Genomic DNA, 12,202 nt, shown 5'->3' on the forward strand with positions numbered 1-12,202 from the left:
TTGTTTGTCCATCTACATGTGTTTCTAGCTCTTTAATATGCTCCTCCTTAGACAGCCTCTGAATGGCATGGACATTGCCTTCCAAATATTGGCGCCTAGACTCGAGTTTGTGAACTGTTGTAGTCAATACCTTGGCAATCAGCTGGATGGCCTTGTCTAATTTGTCAACCTTGTTCTGTAAATTGCCTTCCAAACGTTAGAATCTAGACTCAAGCTTGTGACCTGTTGCAGTACATGCCTCAGCAATCGATTGAATGGCATTATCCAATTCGTCAAGCCTATTCTGGGTATTTTCCATCTTTGCATTAAATTCTGGGACACAGAGCCTATCTGAGTTTCTAGTTGGCTACAGATATTCTTTAGTTCATCACGGTCCTCAGACAGCCTAGCCTCTAATGCTTCAGACATGGAGCATCTCTCTGTTTATCTTATCATAAATACACTGCATCTCATCTTGGGTAACAGACTACTGTGTCTCTCGTGTATTGGACATAGAACAAAGTTTGTCATCTAACTTTCCATAAATCTGTTCCACCTGCTGCAATAATGTGACACGACCCAATCTGTTATCCAGTACCTCTGTACGTTAAGCTTTTATTTTATTTCCTGCAAACAGGTTGTGAAATTGTCTCTGTCCCTCCCTGTTCCTGAGGCTTCTGGCTAGAAAAATTACTTGTGCCAAAACCGTGACTTCTAATACGGCTTACAGACATGAATTTTGCCAATCGAGACTCTCTTCAAACATTGAATTTACATAAGAATAAAGAATATTACCAATGGGTTGTGAAGACAGGCTGTCTGTCATTTTTACCTGTCCCTGTTGGTTTATAGTCCAGGCACAGTAACTGTCTTTGACCAGCAGGTGGCGGAGGTGTTCAGCTACTCAATTCTGAAAAACACTATGAGCTCTGAGTTAAGAGCTGGTGAGAGATGGGCAGGCTTTTGTGATCAGGTATTAGGAAGGAACCACAAAAGGTACCCAGCAGTAATTGCGCTCGGTCGTGGCGGTTTAATTCACGCTTTGGCTGGAACTCTGGTATCCCCGCAGCTTGTGGCAGCAGCGGGTCAGGCAGGATGGCAGAGGTAGGACTGAGGTCAGGCAGATAGCTTCAAGGCGGCTCAGGGCACAGCGGTGGCTCCTCAGCAGGAACGCAGCTGAGCACAGGCTGCAGGATGGAAGGTAGGGGACTTCTGGGCGAGGGATGGACTGCTGTCATGCGCTGGGGCACTGGCATTGCTAGGGGCTGCAGCTGCTGGAGAGTGCCAGAGATGATGGCAGTTTTTACTGCCATGGGGAAGCCTTTGAGGAGATTGGGACTCTCCCTTCTATGCCGGCTGTTCTCTGAGAGGCCAAGCAGTGGCAGCAGTGGGAACACGCTTGCGTGCTTGTGACAGGAACATGCTTCTTTCCGGCTCACAGCCACAGAGGATGGAGCACGGGAGCTGCAGTTGCAGCTAGCTGGCCAGCTGCAGAGCTGGGGGCACCTGCGGAGGAGAAAACTGGCTTTCCCACGGGCTAGTCCACTGTCCTAGTGGGACCCTTAAGCAATCCCCAACGGGGCCTAGGCTTGCAATATCCCACGCCTGACGACCAGGTATAAGTGGCGATTCACCAATACATAAGCAGATAGGGTATGGGGATGTTTATTGGGGAAATGTGCCTTACTTACAGTGCACCTAACCAACCGGCAAGAAAGCGGAGCAAGTCGAAACAACAGCGAGAAGAGAGCTTTCCCAGTAGTGTCCCCCGACTCTTAAGCTACACTCATCTTATCCTGTACACGCCCTAGGGAGCATGGCCAGGTGTACCTGTAGCCAGCCCCAGGAGGCATGGTCAGGGTGATCATCCCTACAGACCACACCTAAGGATAATAGGTATAGAAGAAGGTGAAACCCAACTCAAAGGTGCAGGAAACATATTCAACAAAATCATAGAAGAAAACATTCTCAACCTAAAGAAAGACATGCCAATGAAAGTACAAGAAGCCTGCAGAACATCAAATAGAGTGGACCACAAAAGAAAGTACCCTCGTCACATAATAATTAAAACACCAAACATACAGAATAAAGAAAGAATATTAAGAGCAGCAAAGGAAAAAGGCCAAGTAACATATAAGGCAAACCTATCAGAATTACACCAGACTTCTCCATGGAAACTCTGAAAGCCAGAAGGACCTGGATAGATATTCTACCAACTCTAAGAGAACACGGATGCCAGCCCAGACTACTCTTCCCAGCAAAGCTTTCAATCACTATAAATGGAGAAAACAAGATATTCCATGACAAAACCAGATTTAAGCAATATGTAACCACTAATCCAGCCATACAGAAAGTACTGGAAGGAAAACTCCAACCTAAGGAAATTAACTACACTCATAAAAACATAGGCAATAGATAATCCCACTTTACCAAAACCCAAAAGAAAAAGCAGGGTAAATCCACATACAATATCACTAACAACAACAAATAAAAAAAACAAGAATAAGCACTCAATGATCCATAATTTCCCTCAATATTAATGGTCTTAACTCACCTATAAAAAGACGCAGGCTAACAGAGTGGCTATGAAGACAGAATCATCCTTCTGCTGCATACGAGAAAATTCAAATTCAAAGACAGACATTACCTCAGAGTAAAGGGTTGGGATAAGATATTCCAATCAAATGAACCCAAGAAACAAGCTGGGATAGCTATCCTAGTATCTAACAAATTAGATTTCAAACTAAAATCAATCAAAAGAAAAGAAGAAGGTCATTTCATACACATCACAGGAAAAAATCCATCAGGAAGAAGTCTCAATTCTAAACATCTATGCCCTAAATACAAAGGCACCAACTTTCATAAAAGAAACATGATTAAAACCCAAATCACAAATAAGACCTCACACAGTTGTAATGGGAGACATCAATATCCCACTCTCACCACTGAACAGGACCACCAGACAGAAACTTAACAAAGAGACAAAGGAACTAACAGAAGTTATGACCCAATTGGGATTAACAGACATCTACAGAACATTCCATCCAAACACAAAAGAATACACCCTCTCTTCAGCATCACATGGAACCTTCTCTAAAATCAACCACATACTCAGCAACATAGTAAAACTCAACAGGTACAAAAAAATTGGAATATTCCCCTGTGTCTTATCAGACCACCATACTTTAAACTTAGAATTCAACAACACAAATTGCAGAAAACCTACCAACTCATGGAAATTGAACAACGCACAATTGTACCACTCCAGAGTCAACAAAGAAATAAAGAAAAAAATTAAAGACTTCCTAGAATTCAATGAAAATGAAGACACAACATATACAAACTTATGGGACATTTTGAAAGCAGAACTAAGAGGAAAGTTCATAGCTCTAAGTGCTCACATGAAGAAACTAGAGAATAGTCACACCAGAGAGTTGACATCACAGCTGAAAGCTCTAGAACAAATGGAAGCAAATTCATCCCAGAAAATAATGAAACTGAGGGCAGAATTCAATAAAGTTGAAACAAAGAAAACAATTCAAAGAATCAATGTAACAAAGAGTTGGTTCTTTGAGAAAATCAACAAGATAGACAATCCTTTATCCAAACTAACCAAAAGGCAGAGGGAGAACATGCAAATTAACAAAATAAGAAATGAAAAGGGGAACATAACAATGGACTCTGAGGAAATCCAGAGAATCTTCAGGCCATACTTTGAAAACCTGTACTCCACAAAATTTGAAGATTTAAAGGAAATGGACAATTTTCTGGACAGATATCACTTAACAAAATTGAATCAAGAACAGACAAGGAACTTAAACAGCCCTATAACCTCTAAGGAAATAGAAGCAGTCATCAATAGTCTCCCAACCAACCAAAAAATCCCCAGACCAGATGGCTTCAGTGCAGAATTCTACCAGAAATTCAGAGAAGAGTTAATACCAATACTCCTCAAATTGTTCCACACAATAGAAGCAGAAGGTTCATTGCCAAACTTTTTTAACGAAGCTACAATTACCTTGGTACCCAAGCCACACAAAGACACAACTAAGAAAGAGAACTACAGACCAATATCACTCATGAACATTGATGCAAAAATACTCAATAAAATACTGGCAAACCGAATCCAAGAACATATCAGAAAAATCATCCACCATGACCAAGTATGTTTCATCCCCCGATGCAGGGTTGGTTCAACATTCGAAAATCTATCAATGTAATCCACCATATAAACCACCTGAAGAAGAAAAACCACATGATCATCTCACTAGATGCTGAAAAAGCCTTTGACAAAATTCAACACCCCTTCATGATAAAGGTCCTGGAGAGATCAGGAATAACAGGAACATACATGAACTTAATAAAAACAGAATACAGTAAACCAACAGCCAACATCAAACTAAACGGAGAGAAACTCAAAATGATTCCTCTAAAATCAGGAACAAGAAAAGGCTGTCAACTCTCTCCATATCTCTTCAATTTTGTCCTTGAAGTTCTAGCTAGAGCAATAAGACAACAAAAGGAGATCAAGGGGATACAAATGAAAAGGAAGAAGTTAAGCTTTCACTATTTGTAGACGATATGGTAGTCTACCTAAGTGACCTGAGAACTCTACCACAGAACTCCTACAGCTGACAGACACCTTCAAAGTGGCAGGATACAAGATTAACTAAAAAAAAAAATCAGTAGCCCTACTATATCTAGATGATAAATGTGCTGAGAAAGAAATAAGAGAAACATCATCCTTTACAATTGCCACAAACAATATAAAATATGTTGGGGTAATGCTAACCAAAAAATGAAAGACCTGTATCATAAGAATTTTGAGTCTTTGAAGAAAGAAGTTAAAGAAGACTAAAATGGAAGGATCCCCCATGTTCTTGGATAGGTAGGATCAACATAGTAAAAATGGCAATCTTGCCAAAGGCAATCTACAGATTCAATGCAGTCCCCATCAAAATCCCAGCAAAATTCTTCAGAGACCTTGAAAAAAATTCAACTTTATATGGAAAAACAAAAGATTCAGGATAGCCAAAACAACCCTGTACAGTAAAAGAACTTCTGGAGGCATCACCTTGATTTAAGCTCTATTATAGAGCTATACTCCTAAAAACAGCTTAGTATTGGTACAAAACTAGACAGATAGACCAAAGGAATCGAGTTGAAAACCCTGATATTAACCCACACTCCTATGAACACGTGATTTTTGACAAAGAAGCTAAATTTATACAATGGAGGAAAGAAACCATCTTCAACAAATGGTGCTGGCATAACTCGATGCTGACATATAGAAGACTGCAGATATATCCATATCTATAGCCATGCACAAAACTTAAGTGTAAACAGATCAAAGACCTCAACATTAATCCAGCTATACTGACCTTCTTAGAAAAGAAAGTGGGAAGTACCCTTGAATGAATTGGTACAGGAGACTGCTTCCTGAATATTACACCAGAAGCACAGATACTGAGATCAACAATTAATAAATGGGACCTCCTGAAACTGAGAAGCTTCTGTAAAGCACAGGACACATTCAACAAGACAAAACGACAGTCCATAGAATGGGAAAAGATATTCGCCAACCCCACATCCGACAGAGGGCTGATTTCCAAAATGTACAAAGCACTCAAGAAGCTATTCTCCAAAACACCAAATAATCCAATTAAAAAGTGGGGTACAGAACTAAATAGACAATTCTCAATAGAAGAATCTAAAATGGCTGAAAGGCACATAAGAAAGTGTTCAACACCCTTACCCAGCAGAGAAATACAAATCAAAACAACTCTGAGATATCATCTTAACACCTGTCAGAATGGCTAAAATCAATAACACCAAAGACAGTTTATGCTGGAGAAGATGTGGAGAAAGGGGAACACCCCTTCACAGCTGATGGGAGTGCCAACTTGTACAGCCACTTTGGAAATCAGCATGGCGATTCCTCAGGAAAATGGGAATCAGTCTACCACAAGGTCCAGCAATACAACTCTTAGGCATATACCCAAAAGAAGCACATTCATACAACAAGGACATCTGTTCAACTACGTTCATAGCAGCATTATTTGTAATAGCCAGAACCTGGAAACAACCTAGATGCCCCTCAACTGAAGAATGGATTGAGAAAATGTGGTACATTTACACAATGGAGTACTACTCAGTGGGAAAAAAAAAACAATGGAATCTTGAAATTCACAGGCAAATGGATGGAATTCGAATAAACCATTCTGAGTGAGTTAACCCAGTCACAATAAGACAAACATGGTATGTAGTCACTAATATGTGGATTTAAGACATAGAGCAAAGAATTACCAGCCTACAATCCACACTGCCAGAGAAGTTAGTAAACAAGGAGGACCCTAAGAGAGACATACATGGTCCCCTGGAGAAGGGGAAAGGGACAGGATCTCCTGAGCTAATTGGGAGCATGGGGGAAGGGGGAGAGGGAACTAGGAGAATGAGAAGGGGAGAAGAGGAGGGGTGAGGAAGACATGATGGGACAAGGAGGTTGAGTTGGGGGAAGAACAGAAGAGAGCAAGATAGGAGATAATATAATAGAGGGAGATATTATAGGTTTAAAGAGAAATCAGGCACTAGGGAAATGTCTGGAGAGCTACAAAGATGACACCAACTAACAATCTAAGCAACAGAGGAGAGGCTACCTTAAATGTCCTCCCCTGATAATGAGATTGATGACTGATAATGAGATTGATGCCACCCGATAGCCATCATCCAGCAGCTAGTGGAAGTAGAAGCAGGCACCCACAACTAAACCTTGAACTGAAGTGAAATCCTGTTGCAGAGAAGGAAGACTGATGAGCAATGGGATCCTTACCAGGCTGGTAAAACCCACAAAAACAGCTGACCTGAACAAGGGAGAACTCTTGGTCCCCAGACTGATAGCTGGGAGATTGGGGGGAGGGGGGAGATGGAGAAGGGATTGATATGTGAAATTATAATTTGTAAAAATTAAATAAAAAAATAAATAAAAAATCATTTACAAAACAATCAATCTATCCTATAGATTTTAACAGTGTATACAATGTGCTGATTTTACTACTTTATCAGACACTGACAATTTCTTTAACATCTGGACACAAGAAGCTAAAATTTTAGACATATTTGTTCATCATATACAGTATACACACAGAAAAACAAAATGCAAATACACAGAAATAGCGTCTGAAAAGGTCTAATATAAACACACAGTATGTGACCTCAATGTCTCCCAGCACTTCCTCCAGAACACCGAGTAAGTACAGACACTACTGCTAACACAAGAGGTTAGTGATTCTACCCCTAAAAGACAGAGTTTCATGAGTTTTAGCAAGAAGATATTTACAAAGTGATATTTTACCACTTCTATATTTAACATTTATTGAGCACTTCAAAATGTCTAGATAGACCAGATGTTTCAAGTAAGGATTGTTAAACACAGCAGTCCAGTAAATGGCATACATGTAACAAGAGTAATAATTAAATTTTTTAACGCAAAAAAAAAACTTTAACACAAAAAAGTACAAAATGATTTGTTCTACTCCCTCTACTTTGTCATACACTTGCAACCTCTTTAACATCTAGAGTGACCAGATGCTGTAATTGGGACTCCTTAGTCCTTTATGTATACTGTGTACACAGCAAAGCCAAACAACAGGGGACAGTGGTTTCTTTTCCACCCATGGAGCACAATGGCTTAGAACTCTGCATTTCCTTCTCCTGGGTACCAGGGCACAAACACAATGTGGTCAACTCAGGAGGTTTGGCTATTCCTCCCCAAACAATATTTCAAATGAATCCTAACAGAAACATATTTATATAATGTGATGTTTTACAAATACTACTTATAGAATATGTCAGGCAAGAAAGATAATTCCAAAACGTGCTTAACATTGTCAAGCACACACACACACACACACACACACACACACACACACACACACACACACACACACGGTGGGGGTTGAAATGAATAAAATATATACACAACACAAGTTAGAACAACAAAAACGAGGTCTTCTTCACACAAGCAATCTGCCTCTGTACCTATTATGCCTCCTGCTGGGTCCTCTAACCTATTGAACAAACAAGGACTAGTGTCCCTCCTGGGGTCTTTATAGAGGAGGCCTAAACAATTCCATTTCCAAGGCAGTTCTAGAAGACACATCTACGATGTTTTTAAAGAAGACTGAGCACACGCACATGTGATGTCTACCTCTACATTACCCTGCTTCTGAAATCTGTTCATCTCGCTGTCCAGGTTTATCCAAGGGTGTCTCTAAAAGGGCCGGGGGCGGGGGAAGTTGAGAGCAGCTTTTTCATATTATATACAAGGGCTTCTACGGTGACTGGTAAATCTTGGCCAGCATATCTGACTGACCACATGCTATGTTACATCCAGGCTTCTCTCCGGGGAAGAAGGACCCGCGGTCCTCTGATCTTCCTCCAGCCTCTAGAATGCAGAGCACAGCTCAGCTTCCTCCAGGACCATAGAGGCCTCTGTTCATCGGGGTCTGAGGGCTCTTCAACTGGGCGGTCCACTCCCAGTAATGTCCAAGTGTTCCTGTGAACATCTCGCTGCCTCGGGCTGCAGAGGCCCTGAGCCCTAACCATGGCCTTCGGGTGGCTGCCATTCTTTCCACCATGCTACACCTGCGGACATCTGGAGATGTCCTCAAGGGACTTGATGAGGCTTCTCCGTAGTCCCAGCCATGGAGAGCAGGGGGTCTAAGGGGTTTGGAAGGCCAAGAGCAGAGATTGCTGGTATCGAGGGACAACATTGACAAACCAGAGTGTTGTTCCAGGATCATGGCTCCACAGGGCCTGTGCCTGCTGTGAGAGCTTGGGTTCCTAGGGTTCTCTGGAAGAGACCTATGGTGTTCCTGGTCTCTGGCTCTACAGGCACAGGATAGGAGGCCCTGTGTGGCCAGGAGGAAGGAGACCACACTCCCTAGCTCAGCATGCTCTCTGCAGGAACTCTAAGGGTAAGTTTTACATCTGCTGGCTCTGGATGGTGCAGTTGTGTGGTGGTCAGCTCAGGGCCTGCTAAGTAAGGCCTGGGGCACTTTGTGTCTTCTCCCTCCCTATCTGCTGTAAGAAGCATAAAGGTTTGAAGCTTCATGCCAGAGAGTGAAATGAACTTGAAACGTTAACAGAGGAGGAAAGTCAGAATGCAGGCTTCTTACAGCATTGTCCAAACAGGAGAAGAAAAAGCCTCTATTATGGGATAAAGCTGTGTTTGGACTGTTCCATGGCATTGGTGACTGCAGTCCCAACTATTAGAGCTCAAACCCACATTTCCCTTTCTTGGAAATGGATTGGATTGTATAAAAAAACAACACTCCTGGAGAAGACCCAAATTAGAGCAGAATTGGAGGGAAACACAGCATTAGATTTAGCAAGAACTAAGAATAAATTTACTGTATGCTCCATGTTGTTTGCACACCATTAATTGTTTCAGTGTTATCTTAGATTTGTCTATGTGAGCATATCAGTGTAAATAGTCTCCTGATGACTGCAGTTTGAAATCAATACTTCTTTGCCTCACATGCAAGCACCTCTATGACATGCACCAGCTCCGGTCTTGAAAGAAGAACAGTTTCATTGTATCCCTTCTCATGTCAGACTGAATTATGCACCCCTTCTCTCACAGATTCTGCAGTTGCTCCCTCCAAACCACTGTTTACCATGAGTCCTGACGCTGTCTGTGAAATGCACTTTTTCTCTTATGTGCTTGCACTAATTTTACCTACTCAATCAGCTAGACAGACTGTTCTCTTTTATGTAACGCTAGCCTTGGCAAAATGCTTTTCTACAGCCAGAAACAATCACTCTTTTCTCTGACATCTCTCCTTCTGTGACTCTCCAATGGTGGTTCATATCCATACCTATGTCAGAAATTCCCAACTACAATATTCAGATCCAAAAATTGGGACAATCCATATCTCATCACGTTCTGTAATGCATTTATGAATAGAAGGTCTGATTTCTTCTAAATATCCCTTTATTAAACACCACTGTAATCTAGAAAGTGTTCTAGAATGCAGGAAGGTCTTAAAATATGTAGACTAAGGAAGTGGAATTTTTCTTTAACAAAAATCTTTTTATTGCTAATGTTTTGTTAACTAATTCTATCTGCATATTTCTTTCGAGAAATTCTCCTTTTAATTTGATAGCCTGAGAATTCATAGATCAAGGAAAAGATTTTATATCTGTTGAAATAATAAAATATTTGCAATATATAATCTCCTTTTAATGTAAACATTCTATAACTTGGAAGTGACAAAGTGCTATTAAAAAGTTTGCATACACAACTTGGTAACAATTGGTTTACAATGACGTTAATAGATACCAGGGCCAGAATAAATAGATAATACATGAAAACAATGGGAAATACACTGTCAAGAAAAATTTAAAGGACAACTTTTAAACTATAAATGAGGAAAGGTTATAAATCAGAACTCCTTGAAAGAAATCAATCTGATACTTACATTTATTGTATATCACTCCTGATGAAAATTCAAACACTTTCAAAAGTACAGTCATAACATAGATAAGTGGTGACTCCATTTGCTGAAATAAAAAAAGTAATTTCTCTTCAGTTACTCTGAAAATATTATTTTGAGTTTTTAGACATCAAAACAACTATACAGAGGTGGGGAAAACATCTTCAAGTTCAAAATAATTTTTATCATGTGACAAACATAGATGAGAAAGCTGGAGGTAGAGTATCTGGATAGCAAGCACACAGCCCTGAGTCTGATCTCCAGTACCCAAGTGACAATGGGACAACCAACAAAACCCTGAAATAGACACACACATGACTACACCCTAAATTTATCTCCTACATTGTATTTGAAGTATATAAAAGAACAGTCATTGTGAAAGACAGAGAGGTTATGGCTTGGGATTTTATTCAATATAGATGACAGTAAGAGAAGCGAGATTCATGATCTCAGAGCAACTATAAGATCAAGAACATGGATAAATAAATGCTTTAAGGATGATAGAACTGACAATCTTTTTTTTTCTATTTTGACAATATTTTGACTATATAGATTTTGAGGTCATCTACATGAACCCAAACTACCTTGCACATTCTTGCTAAGCATAGTAAGAAATGAAGTCTCGGGTTCTCTTTATCCAGGGCTTTTCTCAGAGTTATGTTTCCAACCAACAGATGTGAGGAAGTAGCAATAACAGGCCAGTTTAAACGGTGACTCTCCTAATGTCAGTGCAATGTGTTTTCCCCTGTGATGCATCTCTTGACCTGTGGAAGGCTCTTATAGACTGAGTCATCCATAAACAGATTCATCCTTAGTCTTAGAATGAGACCCTATTTGGAGAATGAGGCCATTGAAAGATGCTAGAATTGAAAATGTCTAGTGTCCTTAAAAGCTGAGTAAACTTGGGCCTAGAGTTAAGCAAAGAGAAGATGAAGCAAAGACAGGGACAAGGTAATCATCTACTAACTCACAGGAGAGGCCAGACCAGATCATTCTCTCAGGGCCTTCAGAAAAAAATGAAGCATGGTAACACTTTGACATCAGACTTCTGGCCTCCAGAACTGTGAAAAAAAATATTGCTTAATCTACCCAGTATGGGGTACTATGTTATAGAACTCCAGGAAATGCTCTTGGACTTGGGAAGTGTAAGAATTAGAAAGAGATTCATGCAGATGTTCTGGCTATGCTTGTCTCTGTGAGCAATGATGCCTTTGTCTCTAACCTAGGAATCTAAAGACTTTTGCCACCCACCAGGTAACAGGCACAAGACTTACTTGACAACTTTGAGTAGACTGCAATCCCAGACTCTGGGGAGCTCCTGATAACTGCTCAACTAATAATGTCTTCTCTCCCTCAAAATTTGCTTTGCTCCTTTGAGAATATTTGATAGCAGAATGTTTAACTACCCAGTAGATTTTGAATTTACCATTTTTATATTATCAGTGAGGTCTATTTGATTTCCTTAGTTAATTTTAGAGAAAGGGTATCTCTGTCCATGCCTGCAACTCGCTAGGAATACCAGGTTATTCTTCAATCCACAGAGATCTGCCTGCCTCTACCTTCAAGTGCCAGGATCAAAGGCCTGCACAAGCACACTATCTTTGACAAAGTTTGAAACTTTCATGTACTATTTGTTTTCTACAAACTATTGGCAAAAGCCCTATTGTTGAAGATAACACATATCCCAGTGAAAACATAAAAGTTGAGCTGATAGGAACTGTTGGCCT

At 40.4% G+C, this 12,202-nt stretch overlaps 1 protein-coding gene across 1 annotated transcript in view; it reads right to left on the bottom strand.

Moving 5' to 3' along the window:
• Positions 1-10,539, bottom strand: part of LOC100751495 (cation channel sperm-associated protein subunit beta-like) — a 131,031-nt gene extending 120,492 nt beyond the window's left edge. Inside the window, 1 exon segment of the mRNA XM_027419549.1 lies at positions 10,461-10,539. Coding sequence (XP_027275350.1) covers positions 10,461-10,539 — 79 coding nt within the window.
• Between the last annotated feature and the right edge of the window lie 1,663 nt (positions 10,540-12,202).

The sequence above is a fragment of the Cricetulus griseus genome, chromosome 5 (genome assembly GCF_003668045.3).
Source record: "Cricetulus griseus strain 17A/GY chromosome 5, alternate assembly CriGri-PICRH-1.0, whole genome shotgun sequence".
NCBI lineage: Eukaryota > Metazoa > Chordata > Mammalia > Rodentia > Cricetidae > Cricetulus > Cricetulus griseus.